The sequence below is a fragment of the Gobio gobio genome (assembly GCF_949357685.1).
Source record: "Gobio gobio genome assembly, chromosome: 23".
Taxonomy (NCBI): domain Eukaryota; kingdom Metazoa; phylum Chordata; class Actinopteri; order Cypriniformes; family Gobionidae; genus Gobio; species Gobio gobio.
Genome location: NC_137119.1, coordinates 25,586,784 through 25,613,850, shown reverse-complemented (window position 1 = coordinate 25,613,850; position 27,067 = coordinate 25,586,784). Strand labels below are relative to the sequence as shown.

The window sequence follows — 27,067 nt, the reverse complement described above, 5'->3', positions numbered from 1 at the left end:
TCAAGCTGCTGAGTCTTTAGCCATTTCTCCATTTGTCTTTAGCCATCTTTTTCGGCAACACTTGACCCTTTAATACTAACACTTACTATTCTATATCTGTAAAAAAACTTGCATATTGTTGCCCTATTGTTAGTTTGTTTGCTTCTATTGCTCTCCTCCTTTGTAGGTTACTTTGGATAAAAACGTCTGCTAAATGATTACATGTAAATGTAATAAATATACACAAAAAAAAAATGCTGGGTTAAAAACTACTCAAGTTGGGTTGAAAATGGACTAACCCAGCAATTGGGTTGTTTTAACCCAGTGGTTGGGTTAAATGTTTGCTTAAAACAACCCAATCGCTGGGTTAAAACAACCCAATTGTTGCAAGCGATTATACTTCAGCAAAAATGTACATTAAATATAAAAGTGTATTAATCATAATGAATTAAATAAATAAATCTATATATATTTTAATTAGTGCTGTCAAATCGATTAATCACATTTAACATAAAAGTTTTAAATATACTTTGTATATATATATATATATATATATATATATATATATAGTCAAATATATATATATGTGCTTGTGTAAAAATACATTTTTTTTTTTAAATGTATGTAAAATTAAAACAAGCAAATCATAGCGATTATACTCCAGCCAAATCTATATTATTTTATATATATTGTGTGTGTGTGTGTGTGTGTGTGTGTGTGTGTGTGTGTTTGTTTTGTCCCCACAAGGATAGTAAAACCTGAGATTACCTACATTGTGGGGACCAGCCAGCGGTCCCCACAATGTAAATGGATTCATAAACATACTAAATTATGTTTTTTTGAAAATGTAAAAATGCAAAATGTCTCCTGTGATGGGTAGGTTTACGGGCAGGGGCAGTGTAGGGGGATAGAATGTACGGTATAAAAACCATTACATCTATGGAAAATCCCCACAAAAATAGTGAGTGTGTGTGTGTGTGTGTGTGTGTGTGTGTGTGTGTGTGTGTGTGTGTGTGTGTGTGTGTGTGTGTGTGTGTGTGTGTGTGTGTGTGTGTGTGTGTGTGTGTGTGTGTGTGTGTGTGTGTGTGTGTGTGTGTGTGTGTGTGTGTGTGTGTGTGTGTGTGTGTGTGTGTGTGTGTGTGTGTGTGTGTGTGTGTGTGTGTGTGTGTGTGTGTGTGTGTGTGTGTGTGTGTGTGTGTGTGTGTGTGTGTGTGTGTGTGTGTGTGTGTGTGTGTGTGTGTGTGTGTGTGTGTGTGTGTGTGTGTGTGTGTGTGTGTGTGTGTGTGTGTGTGTGTGTGTGTGTGTGTGTGGTTTTTTTTGTGGTCTCCATGAAGAAAACCGTTTATAAATCATACAAAATAGTTTTTTTGAAAATGTAAAAATAAAAAAAGTTTTCTGTGATGGGTAAGTTTAGGTATAGGGGATATATAATATATAGTTCACTACAGTATAACATTATGTCTTGTCCCCGTAAAACGTGAAAACCCAAAATGTTTTGGTCCCCACGAAGAAAACGTATAAATCATACAAAATAGTTTTTTTGAAAATGTAAAAAAGCAGAATGTTTTCTGTTTAAGGTTGTGCTTAGGGATTGGGTTAGTAAGGGGATAGAACATATAGTTTGTACAATATAAAAATCATTATGTCTATGGAAAGTCTCCATAAAACATGGAAAGCCAACATGTGTGTGTGTGTGTTTATGTTTCCCCCAGGGCTGCAGTGGAGATGAGAGGGAGATGGGGAAAGCCGTAGCTGATTTGCTTTCTGAGCAGGATAAGCAGAATGTGATGGAAGGACAGGAACCAGCTGCCTTCTGGGTGGCTTTGGGAGGAAAAGCTCCATATGCCAGTGACAAGAGGTACAATCGTAAAAACAGGAAAAGCATGAGCTCATACTTCAACTCTTGAGGACAGTTTCCACTGACTTTCTCTGTATCTCCACCAGATTGGAGAAAGAAGTGGCCCTTCACGACCCTCGTCTGTTCGAATGCTCCAATCAGACGGGCCGATTCCTCATGACAGAAGTTTCGGACTTCACTCAGGAAGATCTGGATGAGGATGATGTCATGCTGTTAGACACCTGGGAGGAGGTGGGTTGCATGAGATCATGCTGTCAGCTTCTTTTGCATGTGGCTGCGGTGAAATGGCAGTTCTGTTCTGGGTTATGCAAAAGAAACAGAAAAAAAAAAAAATACATCAAACAATTCCGCTGGTTGTTTTGAGTAGTTACTAACCAAAATTTACATGTCAATCCAAACCTAAACCCCTCTTCTTCTTCCTCCCTCAGATTTTCCTTTGGATTGGCAACTCAGCCAACCAGTACGAGACTCAGGAGTCCTATAGCAGTGCAGTGGAATATCTTAAAACACACCCAGCAGGACGGGACCCTGGCACACCGGTCACCACTGTTAAACAAGGCTATGAGCCGCCCACCTTCACCGGCTGGTTTAATGCTTGGGATGCTCACAAGTGGAGCGTGAGTCGAGCAGGCTGAAATTGTCCAGCAGGGGGCAGTAATGCACAACATAAATTCACTAACAAACTAACACAATCTCTCAATCCACATAATCCTTTGTTGATTCTCACGTAATTATCATCAACATGAAAGAAAATTGGACCTTTTTACTTTCTTAACGCATTTTCCTGGTCTTATTGTGCGTAATTTTTTTATTCTATGTTGTTATTCCAAAATAGGCCTGTCACGATCACAAACGTTGTGCCCACGATTAATTGTCAAGCAAATAATTGCGATTAACGATTTACATCGTTTTTAAAAAATTGGATTTGTATATAATTATAAAATTATAATAAATTAGGCCTGTATGATTCACTTTATTACTGTGAAAATAAAATGTTTATGATTATTTTAAAATAATATAATTAATATAACATAATTAGTGCTGTCAAATCGATTAATCGCACCCAAAAGAAAAATTTGTGTTTACATAATATATGTGTGTGTGCTGTGTATAATTAGTATGTATATGTAAATACACACACACACACACAAGCATATATATATATATATATATATATAAGAAAAATGTGTTATATTTATATTTATACATAGTATATATACAATATACTTGCAAATATTTCTTAAATATATACTTGAATGAGTGTGTATATATACATCATAATTATACACAGTACACACATATATTATGTAAACACAAACTTTTATTGCGATTAATCGATTTGACATCACTAAATATAATACAATACAAAATAACAATATAATATAATCTGATGTTGCATATTTGATGGCAAATGTAATAATAAATCATTTAACAAATAATAAATTGTGATTAGATCGAATACGATCAAACAAATAATCATTAATTGCAACAAGCCTAATTCCAAATAATATTTTTATGAAAATAACTTGATCTGCCTCTGAAGCAACTTTCCTTTTCGGTCACACAGGCTATTCATTCATATTAACCGAAAGTCAATTTTATACTAGCCAATTTCTTCAAAAAAAGATAGTAATAATAATACAATAAAAATAATAATGATAGTTATTATTATTATTATCATCATCATTGTATTTTAGAGAAGGCTATTAATAATAATAATAATAACAATGATATTATTATTTTAATTATTTATTTAATTATTATTAATTCATATTTTAATAATAGTAATTATTATTTATTAGTAGTAGTAGTAGTAGTAGTAGTAGTGGAAGTATTAGGCTATTATCACATTCAGGCGTTCATGTTTATTTTTCATAATCCAATATATTCCCGATGGTTAAAATCATATCCCGCCTATACCTTTCCCTCGTTGAATATTCAAATATTATCAAAGTAAAATTGGTTACGTGCCATTTCATGTTGAGTTGAAACACATTTGCCCACCTTCACACCACATAATGAATTAAAGTTACAAAGAGAGACACTTTTTCAGTTTCACTCTATATTCTAGGGAGGCCTTTCATATGAGGAGATGAAAAGCCAGATGGGTGATATTTCGCAAATCACTGTGGTAAAAATCTTTCACCTTAATGATCAAATACTTGTTCCTGATGTCAACAGATGCATCTAAATTGATTCATCTTATTTGATTAAATTGATTATCTAATTAGATTCAGATATTGATATGGTCTACACACCTATATGCAGATCTAAACGTAATGTTGACCTCATTTCCTGTAGAATCTCAACAACACAGACCTGAATAAGAAGACAGGAGGCGGTGTGGGGAGCTACAGCGCTCCTGGAGGACCGGGAAATATAAGGTCCCATAATCAGTGGATGTCCTCTTCAATCTCCAGTGCACATGTAGACCAGTCTCCCGCCAGAGCAAAGTCTTCTGGGAAGCAAAATTCAGAGCAGCTAGTTAAAACACCTAACCAGCTGCGTCAAGTGAGTGGAGCGGACCCTGAAAAACAAGAGGTGGGTGTTGAAACCTTTTTGGTTGGTATGATACAATTCACAGGGTTCCTGCGGGTTTAATGAAGGTAAATTTAAGACCTTTAAAGACCATTCGCTAAATGTACACTATAAAAAGTGAACATTGGAATACTGGGTGTAAATTGGAATACTAGAACTATTTGAGTCTTGGTATTTCTCCTTTCCTAATAGTAATTCATTATTCTTTTAACTTGAATGCACAGAAATTCAGAGATACTCAAATATCTAACTTTCACCCAAAGTATAATTTCCCTTTAAGGACCCCCGCGTTAGACATTTTAATTCATAAAATTAATTAATGTTAATTAATATTTCTAAAGCAATTTGAGTCTTGTGTGATTGACCTAGTGAAATTAAATATAATAATTTAAGTTGAGAGAACTTAATTTTTCTAGGTGTTACCACCAATTTAAGTAATTTTTTTAAGTTGATCCAACTGTAGGAAAATTTGATACATTTAAGTTGGAATGCAGTGAAATTAAGTTAGACTAATGTAAATAATAGGATTGAATGAATTCAAATAATATAAGTGTGATTGACCTAGTGAAATGAAGTTGATAAAACGTAATAATTTAAGTTGAGAAAGTTTACGTTTTAGGTGTTACCAATTGAAGTAATTTTTTTAAGTTGATCCAACTGTTCGCTTTTTACAGTGTAAAGCACTCAATGAGTTGTATTAGCAATACTTCAAAGTTTGAAAATACAATTTTCAACAATCTCCATCACTCATTTTACAAAAAATTGCTTAAAGTTTGAGATAAGAAAACTTGTGAAGGGGATTTTATGATTAAAACAAGAAATAATATCTGCCAATGTGTTCATAAAAATCAACTTAATTCAAATGCAAGTTATTTTCATACCCATTGACAGATATTTGTTCTTGTTTTAAACATAAACTCACTTAATTTTGTTCAATTTCTCAGAAAACAAGACATTACATTTTGCATATCAGGTAAATGTATCTTCATATAAGGATGTCGAGATATTTGTACTGGAAAACAAAAATCCTAGATATACATTTTTTGCAGTTCATGCAATTTGATTTTGCAATTAAATTTAGGGACCTATGAAATCTATTTTATAAATGTATTTTTAGTTTTATCGTTTATTCTGTTTTAATGGTTAAATTAAATTTGATTAATCAAAAGGCATGTCTAATTAATTGAAATCATGAAACAGACAATTTAACAGCAATTTATTAAAAGTTTAACAAAACTAAAAAAATGTTTAGGGTACTATTAAATATGTTTTATTTGTTCTCAAATCCCGTCTTTTACTTTTATATTCCATTTTTATGAATAGACTCTGCGGTTCCGTCCATGTTTTGTGCATCACAGAAATTCCGGGGCCCTGATTTAATGCCATGATATTGAATTTTGGACATTCTGCTCCAATTTAAGACATTTTTAAGGCCTTCAATTGTGAAAGGTCAAATTAAGACTGCAGAAACCCTGAATTTAACATGTGGTAAAACATTTTTTTTTCTCTATATTTCAGGATTTTTTGACTGATGCAGAATTCGAGAATCTCCTCGGCTGCACCCGTAGCAGTTTCCAGCGACTGCCTAAATGGCGTCAGAACGACCTTAAAAAGAAAGCAGGACTGTTTTGAGTTGCTTTTACTATAATGAGATGAAGTCTGATCTTCAGACATGATTACTGTGCTTTTGGGGTATATTCCGGGCTAGAAGACTGTAACCTATGCACTGTTATAGATTTATTTATTCAAAGAAATGTCTTGACACATTAAAAGTGAACATTTTAAAGGTATGACCCAATAGAAATGCTTTGTAAATATCTTGCACACGAATAATGGATTCTGATTTTATCACATACAACATGTATAAATGCTTCTTAGTGCTAATAAAAACACACTGTATGGCTGGAAATGTTTCTGAGATGTTTAATTCAGTTTTAATGAATGTAATGGTATATCACAGCATTTTAGAGTCAGTAAAGCCATTTCTTTCCTGTTAGGAGGACGTCAGAACAGGACATGAGAAACAGATGTTGTTATGGCTTAATATTACTGATGTAACAACTTTCCTTAAAGGCACATTCGTTCATTTAAGAACAACATAAAAAATAGAAATATTTCTAGAGCAGATCAAAAGCAACAATACCCAACAACAACGAACACAATATAAACACCGTAAAAATATAAAAGACACCTATATAAATTTATAACTTTTTATGTTATACACATTTGTAGTGCAACTCTCCTACGGCTCTGACCAGATAACTAGATACACACCTGCTGTTTAGATTCTCATAACATGACTATCAGAAAACAACGATAGCATGTAATGGTAATATATGGGGTAAATGGTTCATTGTTCATTATTTGTATCTTGATCTCACATAAAGAACATGTTAGCCATTAGCAATAGCCACTGTAGAAAAAAGATATTGACCACACGCCGTAACAAACATAATCTTAACTTATTTGTTAAGATAAGAGTAACAATCTCTTTAACTAAGGGTACGTTTACACGACAATGATGTACTAAAAACGGAGTTTTGCATTTGCAACCATTGCATTTTTCACGTACCGACAACAACGTTCACGAAAACAATAAAAAATGCTGTATTTTGCATGCCAGGCCAGTAGTTGGCGATGTCACTTTGTAAAGAAAAACTAGACTGAAAAGATGCTATGGTGTAAACGGCTAGCCAAGAAATCTACCCTAGCGGCAATGTCATTTGCAGCCAGGGTAGTCTAGCAACTCTCCGTAGGCTTGCGAGCTTAAAAAACAAACCTCTAGTCAGGCCAATCACATCGTGTATAGAGTCGGTGGACGGGCTTAACATAATGACAGCAGAATTGTTGTCACCACTGATAGCGCTCTGGTTGGTTGTAGCGCTATCCTATTGCGTGCAGAGGGAATTTGAAAGACAACCGTTTATCCCGCCTCTCGGATTGAGCCCTGCCAATGGTGAGTTCCCAGACCCAACATCTTGATGTGGGTCTGGCTTGTCAGGCTAGTAAACGGCCCCTAGGATATAACTTTGACTAAAATAAAGGAGCCGTTGACATTGTTTTCAACTAAAAGTGGAACATTTTTCAAACGCTTTGGCCGTTCATTTACATGAAAATGCCATTTTTGGGGGCTGAAAACTCGTGAATTTCTCATGAATATGCTGTTACGTGTTCAGTCTATATGCGCATAGTGTTTCTTTACAAAGGCCTTGTCCACACTAATACATAAAACACATCTTTTTCTCTTCGTTTTGGCCTTCCGTCTACACTGAGACGGCGTTTTTATTAAGAAAGCTGAGCTTTTTGAAAACACTCTCCAAAGTGGATACATTTGAAAACGCCATTTTCGCATAGTAGGCTAGTGTGCACTGTGAAAACGGAGGTATTTGAAAACTATGGTGCATGTTTAGTCATGTGAGGCATATTGTACCGATAGATATTCATGTTTGCCAGTATTTTGCCTGTTATGTGCTATTCACTTTCACACAGTTGCTAAAATATGTTACCTATGAGTCCTGCAAAGATTAACATTTACTTGCATTTGCTGTCCTGCCGCAAAACATGAGATCGCCATCTACTGGCCTGGCATGCTTAATACAGCGTTTTTTGCGAATACGTGTAAACGGGGATTGGTTTGACAACGTTGATGTGTGTACGCGAAAAACGTTATAGTTTTCAGTACATCGTTGTTGTGTAAACGTACCCGATATTTTCAAGGTGATGTTTGGCCAAGAACACAATTTCATTGATAATCAAATTAAATACTCTGTTAATGTAAAAAAGGCATCAGTGTAGTATATTTTTTAAATACATACTTTTTAATATTAAGATATAAAACAGTGTTAGGTAAAATATATAGTCCAATTACAATTCTTTGACAATAAAGTGAATGAGTTTGATAAAGTTGGTGGTAAACTCACCACTGATTCAGACAGGAATGAGACTGGAACATTTTAACTTTTTAATAGTCACATACTAACTCTGCTTTTAACTTTTAATATTTTCTGCACTGTGTAATTCTCCAAAATCGACTTCAATATGGTAAAATGGAGCTGAAAGTACTACTCTATTATTGGTCGCCAAAAGCCAAAAAGAAAAAATATTTTTTTTTACGTTTTTAATTTTACTTTATATTAAAAATGTTTAAAAAATATAAAATAGGCTTATTTTAACTTTAGCAGTATTTAAATTATGAATAATTTATATTTAAACAATATTTATTCAAGTAAAAAAAATAAAGACATTGGGAATGTGTAGCATGTTCAGTGTTATTTGATTTGTGCTTAAATATGAAAGTTTTTTGGGCTGCAGGTTCAACATAGGCCTCAAAAAGACTTTTTTCAAAAAGTCTTTACCCCACCTTCTAAATTGAACCACACCTACTAATTCCACGAAGCACTTTAAGGTACATCTTGGTACTCGTTTAGCAAGGTGGGCTAATTGGTAAACTGCAAGGCACATTGGAAAAGGAAGTCCAAATCTTATCGTAGAAAGTGTTTGCATAGAAGAGTTTAGTTGATTGTCCTGTTCAGTGATCTGCACACTTTGTCACTGAGAGGAAATGTTGCAGTCTATTTAGCATCAAGAATCATGACGTGTACAAACAGTCCCGCTGAAGGAATGAGGCTTCCCCTCTTCGTGAGCAGAGGTACATGCCGGTATCCTGAAGACAGAAGATCGGACTTATGGTGAGCAAATTCATAATAATTGCACAACATTAAGTCATTTCGCACTTATTTTCACCGGCTCACCATTCTGTATGCTGGTGAAGGGAACAGTGTACAGGCCAACCAAATCATTATGGGAAGCAACATCATGGTCCTCCACCACAAACCGCACCAAAGCCAGATCAGGCACATGAACAGTGAACTGGAATCTTGTATTCCACATAGGATTGAAACCTGTAACAAAAAACATTTAAGTGACCTTCACTTTGGTTAAAAAAAGTTCTTGCTAAATGCGTAAATGTTAATGCACTGGTGACACTTGCCGTTGTTTTCAATGTGATGCGTCTGTTGGCTGGCATTGTCATCTGGCACACCGTAGATCTCCACTCTGACCTGAGGGTCCACAATGGACGACTGTTTGTCCTTATTGATCTTAGGCAGCTGCTGGGCTGAGATGATCTAAACAGACATATACAGTAACTGGTCACTGTGTTTGGAATGGTATAGATAGGATTGCATTTGGTTTAGGACTGACATTAAAGGGTTAGTTCACCCAAAAATGAAAATTCTGTCATTAATTACTTACCCTCATGTCGTTCGACACCCGTCAGACCTCCGTTCATCTTTGGAACTGAAATTAAGATATTTGAGTTGAAATCTGATGCCTCTGAAAGTCCTCCATTGGCTCAATGGCACTCTACACTCTCAAGACCCTTAAAAGGTACTAAAGACGTTGTTACAAAGTCCATCTCACTACAGTGGTTCTAAAATAACTTTATGAATCGGCGACAATAGTTTTGTACCGTAAATAACGACTTACATAGTGATGACGATTTCAAAACAAAGCATCATGAAGCTTCGAAGCGTTATGAATCACTGAGCCGAATGATGATTCGGATCGCGTGTCAAACCGCCAAACTGCTGAAATTTGGCGATTCAAACCGCTGAATCGACTCAGTGATTCATAACGCTTCGAAGCTTCATGATGCCTTGTTTTGAAATCGTCATCACTATGTAAGTCGTTATTTAGGGTTTTTTTGCGCACAAAAACTATTGTCGCCGAATCATTAAGTTATTTTAGAACCACTGTAGTGAGATGGACTTTGTAACGACGTCTTTAGTACCTTTTAAGGTTCTTGAGAGTGTAGAGTGCCATTGAGCCAATGGAGGACTTTCAGAGGCATCAGGTTTCTACTAAAAATTCTTAATTTCAGTTCCGAAGATGAACGGAGGTCTGACGGGTGTCGAACGACATGAGGGTAAGTAATTAATGACAGAATTTTCATTTTTGGGTGAACTAACCCTTTAAGAGATTCATTCATTAGTATCAGTCAATATTGGTTAATTGTTCATGCTCATTTCCCTCATTTTTTACGTTTAGATTATCTTTGCCATCACCGACACTCACTTAAAGGGTTAGTTCACCCAAAAATGAAAATTATGTCATTAATTACTCACCATCATGCCATTCCAAACCCATAAGACCTTCGTTCATCTTCGGAGCACAAATGAAGATATTTCTGACCCCACATAGACAGCAACACAACGGTCACTCTCAAGGCCCAGAAAGGTAGTAAAGACATAAAATCACATTGTTGGGCTATTCACAGTGTGGAGCTTCCGAGTTCTACGACAGAAGCACTACATCTTACAATCGCGTAAGAGAGTGACACGAAAGAGAAGAGATTGTTGAATCAAGTCATTATTTTTGTTTGTTTTTTGCGCACAAAAAGTATTCTCGACGCTTCATAACATTAAAGCTACACTGTGTAACTTTTTTAGTTTATTCTTAGCTAAAAACACTTAGTTCTTTCAAAAATATATGTGCTCATTAATGTATATTTACTTCTTTCAAGTAATAAAGTATTCTCGTAAGTTTATAATATGCCATTGAAAATATATACGGGTGAGGGGTTCGAATGCCGGTCGCCATGTTGCCCCTCCATCTTGAAAGTACATTAGCCCAAGAGGGACATACCCGTAAATTCAAGCTTCGCATTTCGCGTTTTAACACTCGATGGCACCGTGTCGAATGTGGACGAGGTCGAACTGGAAGCCATGTTTAATCTTGGACTAAATCGGCCACCGTAGGAGTTAAAACGAAATCGGAATTGAGAGGAACAGAAACTAATATTCACTGGATGGTCATATACCTTTTCACCGCTAGATGGGGGAAAATATCACACAGTGTCGCTTTAAGGTTGAACCACTGGAGTCACATGGACTATTTTAACGGTGTCTTTACTACCTTTCTGGGCCTTGAAAGTGGTAGTTGTGTTGCTGTCTATGTGGGGTCAGAAAGCTCTCAGATTTCTTCAAAAATATCTTAATTTGTGTTCCGAAGATGAACGAAGGTCTTACGGGTTTGGAATGACATCAGGGACATGAGTAATTAATGACAGAAATTATATTTTTGGGTGAAATAACCTTTTAAAGTTAATCTGTAAAAACTAGTGCTCTAGTTCTCTTTTGCTCTTGAACAAACAATAACAACAACACAGATTGCCAAAATACCAGTTTTGTTGAGTATTCTCATATTAGGAGTCTTAGATTAGTTAAATAACGTCTCAAATGAAGTTGTGAGAAAATGTGATGCACGTCAGATCCGCGTCATGTTCGGCAGCGATGGTGTCTGTCATTAATATTCATCAAAGAACAACGGGAACAGATAAAAGTGTAGCTTTAATGGTGATTAATCTATATTTCATTTATTATTTATTCAGTTAAGAAAGGTGTTTGATAACTATTACATTTCTGTATATGTCTACAGGGAAGGCCATGGGTAAATATAACATTTATTATAACGGGTTTATGTAAAGATTGTTTTAAGTTCACTTAAATTAAAAGTCGTTTTTTTTTAAAGCCTAATAAATGTTGAAATTGGTAGCTTTCAGTTATACTGTTATGTAATGTCATTAATGTTTCATAGAGACATTAGTATCAGTGATACTGGCCTTCATTCATACAAAGATGCCATTACAACACATGTTTAAAATATGCTGTCTTTAAATTGTTTCTTCATTAATTTGGAGAGTAACTGAAATGAGCACAATATCAATATTAAAAACTCCAAAAAAATTTAAACTCGCGATTAATTACAGAATTTTTTTTTTGATTAATAAGTTACTTTTTTTTAATCGATTCCCAGCACTAGTAAAAACTAATTTAATAATAACATTGTTAAGTGTAATCTAAATAGAAAATCTCAAAATGAATATTCATTTTAATATTGTAGATTATAATGCTGTGATGCCTAAATTCACTTGTAGCATTTAAAATGATTGCTTTTTGGTGTCAAGTGTTTATTTTTAATAAAAAAAAGTAAAAATATATTATTTATATATTGTGCGTATGTATAAATGTATTGGTCGATTATTTTATTCATTAATTATTTACTGTATCAGGCAGAATAATATTAATGCATCCTTAATTTGTTTACTTTTTTAAACTTATTTTGGACAGAAGAATCTCACCATGATATGTAGGATCTTCTTCTTCAGCCAAGGGCCTACACTGAGGTTTACTGGGTCAAACTGGGAGTCCGGGTCCCTCATAAACTCTGGCTTCAGTATGTAGCCAGACTTGCCATTAGGAAAAAAGCGGGCCTGGTTCAGATCCATCTCTTTACAAGGAGTCTGGAAGTTTAGAGCCACTGTAAACCAATAAGAGAGATAAAAACAGATTAATATTATAAACAGACTTTCTGAACTGCATCAGACTCATATTGTGTCATATCATAGTGGACTTTGCACCTATTTGGCAGCCGGCGTTCCACACTGGCACCGGATTGTAGTTGGACGAATTGGTTCTGGAGCCGGCTGGGTAGATTCTGCTCAGCTTATCCATGTTGTGATGAATAAATGCCTTAGCTTTAAGAAATTAGCCAAAAATGTGACATTTTGACAACATCACTCATATCTTAGGCAAAATTTATTTAATGTCAGGCCCCAGAGAGCACTGCAGTGATGACATATTTTTGTAAGCCAACTTGGAAGTTAGCATTACCCTTGTTTCCTCCGCAAAACCCCAATAGCGTTTTTGGATTATTGCAGAAAATAAGCTCTATGAACAACAAAAGTTTGATTCTTATAATTTTTTTCTTCATGATAATCTTCACAAATGAACTGTAATTAATTTTGAAGGCTAAATAGATTTGCCTGAAGTAAAAGGCTAAACATAACATAAAAGGCGAGCGAGAGCCGTGAGAGCGACGCGAGGCCGGTGAGTGATTTGATGATGAGTGCCAGCTGCGCGCCACACCGGTCTCGGATCTCACGGAGGAGTGATGGGAGCATAAAACGAGGAGCGACGACAGTTAAGGACGAGAGAGGACCAGGCCTGGAGTTTACGTTGTGTTTTGTTTACGTTTTGTTATGTGTGTGCGCTGCATTTTTCCGTGAGGGGCTGCTGCCTTTACTCTCAGTTTGTTTATTTATTTATTACAGTGTTTTGAACGTTCGCCGGTTCCCGCCTCCTTCTTCCCATAACAACAAACCGTATTACAGTAGGAAAACTTCAACATCCACAATGCACTAGGCATGTTGCCGTCCAAGGCCACTCCTACCAGTCTGCTATGGACAGGCTTACCAGAGTCAAATACCGCCTTGCTTCAGTAGGAAATACTTCTTAGCAAACTTTTAGTCATAATGGTGTTGGCTTGTATTATATCCGGGGTTAAGAATATACAGACCAAACGTTTAGCGGGAGTGAGTTACTTTCGGCTTCCAGTGAAGGATGTAGCATGTGGCTAAAGGCTGCAAAAAATCATAAATACGGAGAGAACGCTGCAATGGAAAAATCTGAAAAAACGTTGTGTTTTTTAGTCAACATTTCAAACTGGATGACTAAGAACACAGTGTTTTAGGCCATAACAGAGGGGGAAAAGCTGAAAGAAACTGACATTCACAAAGGGGTATTATGATATATTTTATGTCATAGAATAAAACGTGAAAATATCTTGAGCTTTTGTTAACCACAGACCTTATTTCAGGCATTTAAATGAAAACCCGTTATAAAAAAACCCATTGACTAGGATGGTTCACCCAAAAATAAAAATATCTCATTATTTACACACCCTCTTTAATGGAATTAATGGCACCCTAGAATTTGAAGTCCAAAAAAGTGCATCCATCCATCCATTATAAAAGTAATCCATACCAAAATCTACCATTCACTCCCATAATAAAGTTTGGAAGAGCCAGGATGTTTTTAAATCTAACTTTGATTGTGTTTGGCTGAAAGAAGGAAGTCAAATACACCTACGATGGCTTGAGGGCGAGTAAATCATGGGATCATTTTCATCTTGTGGTTGAACTACCCCTTTAATGACAGAACTGCTAAAATGCTACTAATTTCTTACAAAAATACGTCATCCCTGCAGCACTTTATTGTGTTCCCTTGTACCTGAGTTTTCCGCCAGGTTCATTGCTTTGCTCTCCTTGAAGGAGGCCATTTCATAGAAGGCCTGATTATTTTTCGAATTCTCAAATGTGCTGAAATGGACACTCTTGCAGTAGATTACCAGATCTGACAGCTCCTTAGCCAGCTTGATGGAAATCTAAAAGTAATCAAAAATAGATTTTAAATACAGGGTGCAACATAAATAAACTTCACAATGTCAAAGGGATCCCAAATAAGCAGAACAAATCTGTGGTCTAATGATTTGAATCAGGCTTTTGTAGGAATGTCTGCGACAGCTGAGTGTGCCTTTTTGCACTCAACCTTATCTACCGCAGCTTTGTGTATGCAAATATATTCCATGGCCGTAAGTGTACTATGTAGAGCATTTTTAAAGTTTGTTCTCCACTTTATATTTAATTGAAAAATAAGATAAAAATGAACCTTGTGATTCATTCGATTTAAACCAAATTCTATGCTGCACCAGAATAAAGTCTGGTGAGTAAGTGCCTTTTCACAACTTTTACTCATATTTGGTGTTTTGCGAGTGTTCATTGCCTAGCACTTGACTGACAGCATGTTTTCCAAAATTGAAATCTTTTAGTTCTTTCTGTTTTTATTGATAGAGCAAAAGCTCTTTGTAAATATACATTCCAGAGTTCCACTGTATTGATTATGATCATGAGTTGGTCAGCAGTTGTTCTGTTGTTGGACTTTGAATGACTGCAGGGTTTTTCAACACACCTTGCCTTTAGGTTTCTGTTCATCCTCTTTCAGTTCAGCAGCCTCGTCTTCCTCTGACACACTTTCCACATCCTCTGTGGTGTTGTTGTTGAACGCCGCATCCAGTTTGTTCAAACGTTTTCCTTTGATCAGAACACGTCCCTTCATCTCCTGCAAATGTAAACATGTACTGATGACACAAATACATAATCTATTTTAACGTATAAATAAATTCACTGAAATATGTTTAAATGTGTTCAGTTAAGCTGTGAATTCTACATTATTTTTGGTAGCTGAAACAAAAAAAAACCCAAAAAACCAAAAACAATTATATATATATATATATATGTTTATTCAGCAAGGAGCCATTAAATTGATCAATAGTGAAAAATAATACATTTATAATTTTACAAAAAAATTGTATTTCAAATAAATGGTGTTCTTTTGAACTTTCTATTGTTTTATCATGTTACACTTTATCACAATGTGACACTGAAGACTGGAGTAATGGCTGCTGAATATTCAGCTTTGCCATCACAGGAATAACTACATTTCAATAATGTTATTTTGAAATCTTAGCGACTTTAAAATTTTGATTGATAGTGTAGAGCACATATTTTTGCCTTTATTTTGACAGAGACAGGACAGGAGAAATTGGAACAGGATCGGGAAAGGACCACGATCCAGGACTTGAACTCGGGTCACCCACAAGGCTATGGCTCTGACTTTTACTTAACATTTATTCAAAACTCTTTCAATGTTCAAATAAGTATTATTTTATTTAGAGATGCTTTTTTTCAAAGTGACTTTAAAAATAGCAAGCCTTACTAATTGATCAAATGGAAACAATTATACAATTATAATGAAGAACAAAACCAGGTGTGGGATGGTTTTGCGTGAGAAATTCTCCATAACCTTCACATATAACAAACGGAACTGAAAGATGATGCTTTACTGTTGTTTCTCTTGTTAGTGTGTTTGTGTGTGGATGATGGTTCATGGCTGAGCTGCCCTCAGGCTGAAACATTAGAATCCCCCTTGATTATGATCCTGCCACAGTTTCATTTAGAGAAACTGGCAGAACTTCTCAGTGCGGGACAAAGCTCAGGATTGAAATTTAATTCAAACAGGTCATTGAAAAGTTTCAGGCCTGTTGGACAAACTTATAACTCTAGTGACATCATCATTCAGAAGCCCCACAACCAAAAATAAGCAACCTGTCTGAACTTGTACTGTCTAGTACTGTCATTTGCCTTTCAGACTGCAGCTCAAAAGCTCTGTGCGTGTTTTGGTGAATCATAAATGGCTACAATCAAAAAAAGTTAATCTGTATTCATAGCTCTACTGATAATCACTTCCTCTGTTTTGAGCTATTTGAATTCATGGATTTAGAAGTAAACAGGAAGTTTGCAGGGATGATGAGGAAGTAATTTGAGGAAAGTGGGGTGTGGTGAAGAGTGATTTTAAGAGGTTTAGCTTTATAAATCTGTTTCTGTTGTCCACCAGGTGGCAATATGTAGCGTAATCTATTGTAAGCAGAGTAGACTGAAACAGTCAGGTTTCAGAAGTAAAAACTCTATTCATTTTCTCCATAGGGAAATTGATTTTTAATGCTAAATTATAAATCTATAGATCTTTAAAGACAGACCTGTTGTGAACTCAGAGGTTGTTAATCGATGGTAAATGCTTTTGTTGAAGACATCAGTTCGCATTGATTTATTTATAACTTAATAATAATCGTGTTTAACAACGTGGTGAAAAACTACAATTCGTAGTGAAAAACTACATTACGCATGATCCTGAACAGAAAATTCCACCAATCAGAGAGCTCTGCAGGAAACGCCCACTCCCATGAAGCACCACAAATGACATTATCAGGTCGGTCTCCCTACACTTTCACAATCCTTAAATATTTGTATCGAAATATGCATATTTTACAATAAATGTAAAATATATTGTTAACATAGATATAATCAACCTTAATAGCTTTATATTTCTCCATTGTTTTTAATTTGATTATGTCATTCGCAATGCTTCATTTAACCACACGGGCCAGCCTTCGCTTCTCACGTCCGCCCATGACCCTGTCGCCAGTTCACCACTGTTCCTTCCTTGGACCACTTTTGATAGATACTGACCACTGCAGATCGGGAACATCCCACAAGAGCTGCAGTTTTTTAGTCGTCTAGCCATCAGAATTTGGCCCTTGTCAAACTCGCTCAAATCCTTATGCTTGCCCATTTTTTCCTGCTTCTAACACATCAAATTTGAGGAAAAATGTTTCACTTGTGTTCACAATGTTCACTTAAAACCCTATAGGAAAAATTAATGGAAAAAATACTTCCGGAACCAAGGCTGCTGAAAAAAGTGCTCAAATACACTCAGAATGAGCCGTGGTGCAGGAAACATGCATGTAAAGCTTTTTATTTACAGGGGTCTAACCTCAGGTCCTGGAAAAGTGGTGGGCATGTTATTCCCCACCGGTTGAGTGAGCAGAGCGCTGCCCAGGATGGAGGTTAAGTGATGGGCCATGATTTTCTGTTGCGCTACTGTGCAATGGTTCTCCAAAGACAGGATCACTGGGTAAGGTGAGGTCTAGCGTAGCAAAGAAACACAAGTTTACATAATCTTCAAATCTGATATTACAAGTAAGTCATCGCACCATACAATTTGTGTCATTTCACTCACTTTGAACGCATATTCTTTAATGGCCTTGATGACGTCTTTGAAGAGCACTTTGGACGTGAGCGTGTGGCCGTGGTAAATGACCGGCTCCCCGCTTTCACCGTCCCAGCAATCCAGCTCCACACAGCGGCATCCCTTCGTCAGCGCTCTAAAAGACAACAACAATTCTCTCACATTGCTTACGGACGAATGCTTAATATGTTAATGCATTGCTGTTGAGAATTCCTGTATAAACAGACAAATGTTCGTACTTGATATAGGCTTCTATGCTGCTAGGCCCCTTCAGCTGGTCCTCCATCAGATATGTGTTATGGGACGAGGAAATGAAGTAATGATTGAGTGGTTGGCGCATGTCTTGGTACAGGGCTTTGTGGTCAGGGTTAAAAATGGAGCCTTCCTCATGGTTCAGGTACATCAGGAAACCATCTTTGCTCATGTGCTGGTTCACTTTGGCTGGGTAAATATAAAATCACGGTTTTATACTAAAATATATGGTAAAAAATAAACTCACATTATATGTATATACAGAAATGATTCTAATATGTTGATTTGATGCTCGAGAAACTTATTATTAAAAATGTTGAAGACTGTTGTGCTGCTTAATATTTTAGAACCCATTTTTCTGGATTTTTCTGATTAATTGAATGTTCAAATGAACAGCATTTATTTGAAATAGAAAAGTTATCAGGTGTATTCCTCAGGTAATTGTGTTATAAAAGTGGCATTACCTATTTCATCCACCTCAAATTTATTGATAAGCTTATGTGCATAATCCAAAGACACCGGCTCCCTCTGCTCCTTTTGGAGGAAGTTCAACAGGTCGCTGGAGCTCATCTGTCCATTAGTGTGAGCGTACTTTTCATAGATCACATCAACTTCCTGACGGTGAGTCAGCAAATTGTAGAATTGCTTAATTTCGTATCCCTCCAGAGTTCCTGAATTTGATGTGTCACATTGCTGCAATATATGAAATAATACAAAAAATAAAACAGTTCTTGAGACACCAACAACTTTTTTGAAAATGGCAGCATTTTAGACAGTGAGTTTAAAAGTTGTTTAAACATTTTGTTTCACCCTAATCCTGAACAGCAGTGATTTAAAAAAAAATGCTATAAATTAGCCAAATTGAAATTAAATTGATAGTCAAGCCTTATGATTTGTCTCTAACCTTGAAGAGCGACTCAGCGTAACCATCGTCCACCTCAATATTGATCTGACGTAGAAAATGCTTCAACTCCTTCAAGGACATTTTGTTGTCTGCGTTCTTGTCTGCCTTACGCATGCAGTCATAGATCCAGCTTTTAATCTGATGTAAGGACTGAATATTAAACACTGAAAATTATATATATATATTATATTCATTTTTTGTTCCAGAACTTTCACAATTAAAAAGTTTTATAAAAATATACATTTTGTATAATTTATATGTGTTCAACCGTACTGACAAACGAGTTCAGAGACCAGGCTTTGAAGAATAGATGTTCAAGGATACTGTTCGCTGTTCTGTTGGCGGTTGAGGTTGTCCATCCTGTTGATGACCTTCTCCAGACCAGTGACCCAACGAGTGGCCTCCTCTTTGGATGAGGCAATCAAGTCCAGGTTTTTCTGTCGACCCTTGAAGACGATGGAGAAGCAACGGTCCTCCACTGAGGAGTCGGTGTACTTCTGCATCCCTTCAGTCTGACGGCCATGCCGCACAGAATCAATGTCCTCGAGGCTGACTGAAAAAGAGATTTTTAATTATTACTCATTTCTGAGTCTGAACTGACTGTTTTTTCAAATAACATTTTGAACCTTTTGTGCTATTCACAAGAAATCTTTGTTAGTCTGATCTTTTGACATTTGAACTCAGAAATAATGTGGCTTCAGGCTGTAGTTTTGTTGTAAATCACTGTTCTGAGACCCATGTGATATGCAGGTCTGTACATGAAAGTGGTGCAATATTTATAGAGTATATTTTGACACCTAAAACCTCCAAACCACTAAAAGATACAGCAGAGTGGGCAAGATTTTAGGTTCAAGATTTTATCTCTCTTAACACAGTTTCAAAAAATTAATTTGAAATGAGCAAACGGGAAGCAGAATTTAAATTCCAAATTTATTTCTTCAGTTAAATTAAATGGAATGGGCTTTGTGTGGTTTAAATTACCCATACAGACAATATAATTTCAGAAACATCAGATGATATGAAGGGTTAGTTCACCCAAAAATACTAATTCTGTCATCATTTACTCCCCCTCATATCGTTCCAAACCCATAAGACTTTTGTTTATCTTTGAAATATTTTTAATGAAAAAAACGCAAAATCAGAAATTGCTAGAAAATTTCACTAAACAAAGAAATGGCAAGTAATGCAAGGAATTAAATGTGAAATTTTGAAGTAGAAAAACTGAAATGGTATTTTCTTGTAAAACATTCTCCAATAATTGTTTTAATTGTAACTTTTTTTACATTTTAAAAATCTGTATTTAATGTATATATTTTTAATTAGATTTGGTCATTAATATATTTGTTCAATATACAGTTACATTTTAATTAATAAAAGTTAAATTTTAATTAATTTTATGGATTTATGATAGAAAAACACTTAATTTGTAATTAAGACTTCATTATAATATTAATATTAATGTATCTCTAATTTTTGATGTCATAATTGTAAAGTATACATTCTGTTAATGTTCAGTGTAGTTTGTTCTTTGATTGTTCTGTTTGCCTGTCCCTGTTCATTATAGTTAATTCCCTTGTTTAGTAATTAGTTAACACCTGTTATGTTTTATCAATCATCATCTGCCTATTTAAGGCCTGAGTTTTCATCAGTTCGTTGTCCGTTCTCGTTTGGTGATAGTTTTTGTGTTTGCACTTTGTGTTTGCAGTTTTCGACAGTGAGCCGAAGCCTGCCGCGATGCGCAAAGCCCACGCCGGAAAATAGGGCGGGGCAAGCCATCGCCCCGGAGCCTGAGCCTCACAAGATGTCTGACCAGTGTGTGAGCTGACAACATTGTCTGTCATCATGGGAGTCCTTGTAGAATTCGAGGGGATGGAAAACAGCCCCGCCCACACTCCCACTATTGAGGGTGAGCTGCCTCTGGCCTCTGAACTATTTAAGGAATTCTTTGAAGAGGATGTTGCCTTGTCTCTCCTGTCCCCATTGGTCACATCCAGTATGAATTCTCCAGTGCCCCCGCTGGTCCTGTCCAGGTTAGAGTCTCCTGTATTCCCAGAATTCCCTCCCAACCTCCCTCTCCCTCCTCCTCTTCAAATTTAAGCCAGTTTTTCTGCCCAGTCTCTGCTGTCTCCCGTCAGCCCCTCGGCTCGTCCTCTGCCTCCCCTATGTGACGTGGATAAACCTCGGGCCAGCTCCTCCTGGATGTAGGAGTCCCCTGGCTCTGCCTGCAGCTGCTGATCCTGTCAATCCACCTCGGCCCGTTGTCCAGAATCCTCCGCGTTGGCTCCTCCCTCCCTCGTCTCTACCTGGGACCATCAGACTTATGGTTCCACCACGTACCCTCAATCCTCCAGCTCCACCTCGGTCGGACGTCGCCTGCGCTCCCTCGCTCCATCTCTCCAGCTTACGGCTCCATCTGACTACGCCCTTCTTCCAGCTCCACCTCAGCCCTCAGTTGCTCCGGCTTCACAGCCCTCTGGTACCCTGATTCCTCCTTGGACGGTCATCACTGCAGCTCCGTCTCGACCGCCAGGACAAGTGGTGTCGCCCGGTTCCGTCTGCGCCCAGGGCTCCACCATCTTTAGTTCTGTCTCCATCGTCCTTCCCCATAGTTTCCTTGAGGGCTTCTCCACTAAGGCTTCTCCCTCCCTGAACACCGCCTTGGGCCCCCTTCTTGGCTGGACTCTGGATCATCTTCCGGCTCCCTCTGCTCCTCCCAGAGTCCTGCACGGGTCCGATTTTGAAAACCGGCACCCGCCCGTACCTGCAGTGCTTAAACCCGCATCCGACCCGTTTTCCGACAACAGCACTAAATAAAATCCGCACCCGACCCGACCAGCTTAAAATAGAACCGACACCCGACCCGCACCCGCAATAAAATCAGTTTAGCATATCACATTGTAAACACACTTACAAAAATGTTTATTGCCAGCATATAGAAGTTATTCCACGACCATTAACACAAGGACAACTTCTGCCGGGAGCTTAACGTGGCTTAATGTACTGTTATTAAGAGACCAAACTCAGTAAACATAATTCTAATAACGTATACTATGTACAAAAAATCAGATGAGCCCAGAATATGAACGCAACGCGTATAATTACACGTTAAGCGTTTTCCTACCATATAGAAAACCATTATAAAAACACTTAACGTGGCTTAATGTACTAAGACAGTGTTATTAAGAGACCAAACTCAGGAAACATAACACAAATACTGTTCGATAGAACTGCTTGTGCTTGGTTTGTTACCACAGTTATCTGCGTGCTTCCTCAGCGATGAAGTTCCACATTTGCGGCTATCTTTTCTTAAATTCCTCATGATCCATCTTGACGACTGCAGTACAGGCAGATCACAGCGCGCGCCGCGCGGCCACAGATAAACTGATATGGATTTGAAATTATTTTATCAACTTGGAATACAGGCAAGGCATATTTTTGTATATGCATATTTTTAGGAACACATCTACAATATACATGCATATATTGTTTATATATAGGCCTATATTCATTACACGTGACTGTTTAAAACCCGTGTTTAGACCCGTGTTTCTCCCTTGTCCGACCCGACCCGCACCCGTATCCGACACAGTAGGATGTTTTTCACCCGTTTCAGCAATATTCGCGGGTACCCGCACCCGTGCAGGACTCTGGCTCCTCCCACCCTCCACTCCCTCATGGACTGTATTGATAGCCTTAGTTTGGTTATGCCCCTCTTCAGCTCAACGTCCTCCAGCAGAGCCCCCTCCCTCCCTCCGCTATTGGGGGGAGGCCATAACATGTTTGCCTGTGTCCCTGTTCATTAGTTAATTCCCTCGTTAAGTAATTAGTTAACAACTGTTCTGTTTCTTCATCATCATCTGCCTATTTAAGCCCTGTGTTCTCATCAGTTCTTTGTCTGTTTTCGTTTGGTGATAGCTGTTGTGTTTGCACTTTGTCCAGAGATTTCTCCTGTGTGTTTATCTATACTAAGTGTTTTTCGTCGTTGTGAGCTTCGTTTGCACAGCAACACGTGACAATGTTCAGTGACATAATTTGTCAAAATGCATGTTGTGTCAACTAGATAACTATGCGACTTTGTTAAATTTATTTTAAATCTGTAAATTCCTGTCATTCCTAATCAAATTCCAATTATACATACTGTAGGATGAAAGATTCAATTCAAATTCACGCTCAGAACTAAAAAGATATTTTGAAGAATGTTGGTAACCAGACACTTGACGGTAGCCATTGACTTCCATAGTAGAAAAAAAAAACTATTTAAGTTAATGGCTACTGTTAACTGTCTGGTAACCCTTTTCTTCAAAATACCTTCTTTTGTGTTCAACAGAATAAAGACACTCATACAGGTTTGGAACAACCTAAGGGTGAGTAAATGATGACAGAATTTGTCCTTGTTGGGTGAACTATCCCTTTAACTCGAAAGGTACATGAATAATCTAAATCATAATTTCTCAATCAATAAATCTTGGCAAAGTACTGCTGTATGAAAGAAAAGTGTTTGCAGGCATCAAGTCAGACACTGATAAGAAGGTGATAAACTCAGTGGTTTCATCCTCTTTGAGGGTTACTGAATGTGCTTGGCAAACACAGCTGTACATTACAATCTCTCCCCTTCTATGGCCTCAGCCCTTTAATCCCAGTGTTATACAAATACAAGGACAACGCTATTCCTCTCAAATCATGTGTATTGTGCAGTATAGGATAATGAATGGAAGAGATCAGACGTAATCCTCAGTAAAATACTTGCACACAGGCAGGGGGAACCCAAACATGGGCGGCTATCTATCTCTGCTGTTATCAGTGTTTATTGGAGAAATGTGTGAACGGAACTGAGTCAAGTTTTTAATTAGAGCTTTAATTGACCTTTATGTGTGCAAATGCATTGATAAACTGCTCTACCTGGAAGTGAGACACAAGAGAGATTTATCGAAATCTCTCTAGCAATCAATTCATGATCCCAAATAAAACAATTAGACACAATAGAATAGATGGCTTACTGTGAAGAACCAAATCAGGGTTTGTTTGTGTGTACTGTACTCAGCCGACTGAAACTAAGCAAATACAACTCAAGCTACTTCCCATTCATTCAGTAATCTTGGTTACGCATGACAAAAACAGGAAAGGCACAGATCTTTTTCTTTTAGGTCTATTAGATATATTAGACAACCGGTAATGTATTAATTAGTCTAACATGAAAAGTAGCATTAAAAACATCAAATGTCTGTAACGGCTTCTCGAACAAGAAAAAATGTAGGACGGGACTTCATTTTGTCCATCGGGAATTGATTGGATGGTTGTGGTTTGCTATTGCAGAGGGAATTTATGAATGAATTTATGAAAGAATTGTCCATTTTGATTTCATGGTGATTTTAAAATCATAATCTTGATGTTAAAGCTGCAGTGTGTAATATTTATGAGGATCTATTGACAGAAATGCAATATAATATACATAACTATGTTTTCAGTGGTGTATAAAGACCTAACATAATGTACCGTTATGTTTTTATTACCTTAGAATGAGCCATTTCTATCTACATACACCACAGTGAAATCGCCATTTTGCGCCGTCATGTTTCCAAAATAGCCCTAAACCGACAAACTTCTCTACAGAACGCTAGTCACTCTCTACTCTCTCCGACGACGACATTTTTGTCCTGTGTTGGCTACCGTAGCTTCTCTATGTGCTTTGAAAGGGAGGTTGAGGTGCTTTCACAACCTCACCGCTAGATGCTGCTAAAATTTACACACTGCACCTTTAAATTGATATTCAATTAATTGTAGTAAAAACTAATTTTAATTATTAACTCTTTTATTCAATTATTGAAATATCATTTATTTAATTAATGGGTAGTCCTGCTACCCATTCTTGTTTAGTTGTTTTTTATTTAAGTTTATAGAATTTGTCTATTTAATTAAGATGCTTATTGCTAGAAAATGACAAAATCGCAAGGTTTAAAACTGTTTAGTTCATACCTACAATATGTCATTGAACCTCATGTATAACCCAAGGTTAAGCTCGTTCTAGCATTGTCCATTCAATGAAAACCTTTATGCAAAAGCTTCATACGATATTTTGTACAGTATTTGTGGAAAGTTCTGAAAACCACAGCTGGGGATAATCTGCTGTTTAAGATGTGGTGCACGCTCACAAATAATAAATAAAATGTAACAAAATATGGGGTCTGTAGGAGAACAATTTGGATAACACCCAATCTCAAGTGAGCTGCTGAAAGAGAGCAGTGTCAAAAACAAGTCTAGCCTCCTTCAGATTTCATTCAAACAAGCTGCCAGAAAGGAAACATTGTGCTTGGCCAAATTCTGACCTCTGTTTGAGTTCATCAGATTAATATTGTTACATTTAATTTATTATATACAATACAGAAACATTTTGAATGAATACTTGAAAAGTTTTTTAAGGTAAGTGGATAATTTTCTTCATGTTACAATCACAATTTAATGTAGTGATGATGCAGAAATTGCACACTTCAACTTTAAAAATTATTGTTCATTTCTTCTGCATTCATGTCTCCTCCTTGGTATATGGTTTCTAATAACCACTAGTCCGCAATATATCTGTTTGTTAAACCACATCCTGTGTCATACTCTCTTTCTTGATTCCTTACACACAGAAAGTCCAATTCTCAGAACCACCCAATTTTTTAGAAATGATTCATGCCAGGGAAGAACTAAGTTACAATTAATAAGTAACTTATTACAATTAAGATTTTTCTTGAATGTTTTTGAAATAAGTCTTATGCTCACTAAGGCTGCATTAATTTGATCAAAACAACAGTAAAACAGTAATATTGTGAAATATTATTACAATTTAAAATAACTACTTTCTATTTGAATATATTTTAAAATGTAATTTATTCCTGTGATGCAAAGCTGAATTTTGTCTATAGAGTCACATGATCCTCCAGAAATCAGTAAAAAAATATATAATTTTTTATTTTATTCAGCAATGATCCATTAAATTGATCGAAAGTTACTTAAAAGTTATTTTTACATTTATACTGATACAAAATAAACTTTCTATTCATCAAAGAATCCTGAAATAAATATATCAAGATTTCCAAAAAATAAAATTTCATTTCAACATTGATAAAAAGAACCATTATTTATAATTGAGCGTCAAATTAGCATATTTGTCACAGTGTGTCACTTTTTGTTTCATTTTCATGTTTCATGTTCTTATTTTGTCATGTTCACTGTCATGTTTCTTGGTTGCCATGTGATTCCCATGCCCTCATATAATCTTGTGTCATGTTGTCATTGGTTCATTTAATCTTGTGGGTTCTTAGTTCTGTTCTGTCATTGGTTCGTTGTCTTGATTGTTCACAGGTCCCCATTGTCTTACTCATTAGTCCTTGTGTATTTAATGCTGCCTTCACGTGCTGTCATCGTAAATGTTTTACCTAGGAAATATGAGTTTCATGAAATTGCACATGAACGATGCCTCTGATGTCGTGTTTACCACTGGGAAGTTCGGAAATAATTTTGATACCCAAATTCCCAAGATGGGCGTGCCATAAACTTTAAACATGGTGGCAGGGAGAACTACTGCTGTGGCAGGTGTGATTTTATCAGTTTATTTCCTCAAAACAGCTAGGTTGTCTTGTCTTGACATTAATGTAGTGCATATTTACATGTACGAGTAATCATTTGAAGCGTATTGTATGTTTGATTGATACACAGCGAAAATAGCCTGCATTTGACTAAAATTACAGAATCGGCAGAAAGCGGACTATCTGGAATGTTTACTGCATGGGACACTACATATGATGTTGGCTTTAATAAGATTTTCCCAATAAATAGGCAAGAATAAACCTGCTCTCCTCCATGATTCCTGTTCATTCCGACAACAAAGCACTTGAATGCAACAAGTTTTTAATCACGACTTCTAAAGTGGGAATTAGGAAATTTACGATAGCATGTGAAGGCAGCATAAGCCCTCATGTTTGCCTTGGTCCTGGTCGAGTATTGAATGTTTGTGTAACCCGCTGTTTGGTGAGTGTTAAGTTAAAGTTAAGTCAAGTCTGTTCGCGTCAA

The 27,067-nt window shown here is 36.6% G+C and overlaps 2 protein-coding genes across 3 annotated transcripts in view; one reads left to right on the top strand and one right to left on the bottom strand.

Annotated features, from left to right (window-relative positions):
* The window catches only part of vill (villin-like), a 23,088-nt gene extending 16,792 nt beyond the window's left edge, over positions 1-6,296 (top strand). The window contains exons 15-20 of the mRNA XM_079805641.1: positions 1,692-1,837; positions 1,924-2,068; positions 2,266-2,454; positions 3,909-3,968; positions 4,139-4,378; positions 5,894-6,296. Of these exons, the coding sequence (XP_079661767.1) occupies positions 1,692-1,837; positions 1,924-2,068; positions 2,266-2,454; positions 3,909-3,968; positions 4,139-4,378; positions 5,894-6,007 (894 nt within the window). The 3' untranslated portion in view covers positions 6,008-6,296. The remainder of the gene's footprint in view (positions 1-1,691; positions 1,838-1,923; positions 2,069-2,265; positions 2,455-3,908; positions 3,969-4,138; positions 4,379-5,893) is intronic.
* plcd1a (phospholipase C, delta 1a) overlaps positions 6,276-27,067 on the bottom strand; it is a 30,632-nt gene continuing 9,840 nt past the window's right edge. For both annotated transcript variants that reach the window (XM_079805643.1, XM_079805642.1), the window contains exons 3-15: positions 19,340-19,568; positions 19,016-19,145; positions 18,576-18,804; positions 18,099-18,300; positions 17,851-17,995; positions 17,605-17,757; positions 15,184-15,333; positions 14,446-14,599; positions 12,795-12,911; positions 12,516-12,694; positions 9,366-9,501; positions 9,127-9,276; positions 6,276-9,038 (exon numbers count right to left, since the gene is read on the bottom strand). In XM_079805643.1, coding sequence (XP_079661769.1) covers positions 8,947-9,038; positions 9,127-9,276; positions 9,366-9,501; positions 12,516-12,694; positions 12,795-12,911; positions 14,446-14,599; positions 15,184-15,333; positions 17,605-17,757; positions 17,851-17,995; positions 18,099-18,300; positions 18,576-18,804; positions 19,016-19,145; positions 19,340-19,568 — 2,066 coding nt within the window. In that variant the 3' untranslated portion in view covers positions 6,276-8,946. The remainder of the gene's footprint in view (positions 9,039-9,126; positions 9,277-9,365; positions 9,502-12,515; positions 12,695-12,794; positions 12,912-14,445; positions 14,600-15,183; positions 15,334-17,604; positions 17,758-17,850; positions 17,996-18,098; positions 18,301-18,575; positions 18,805-19,015; positions 19,146-19,339; positions 19,569-27,067) is intronic.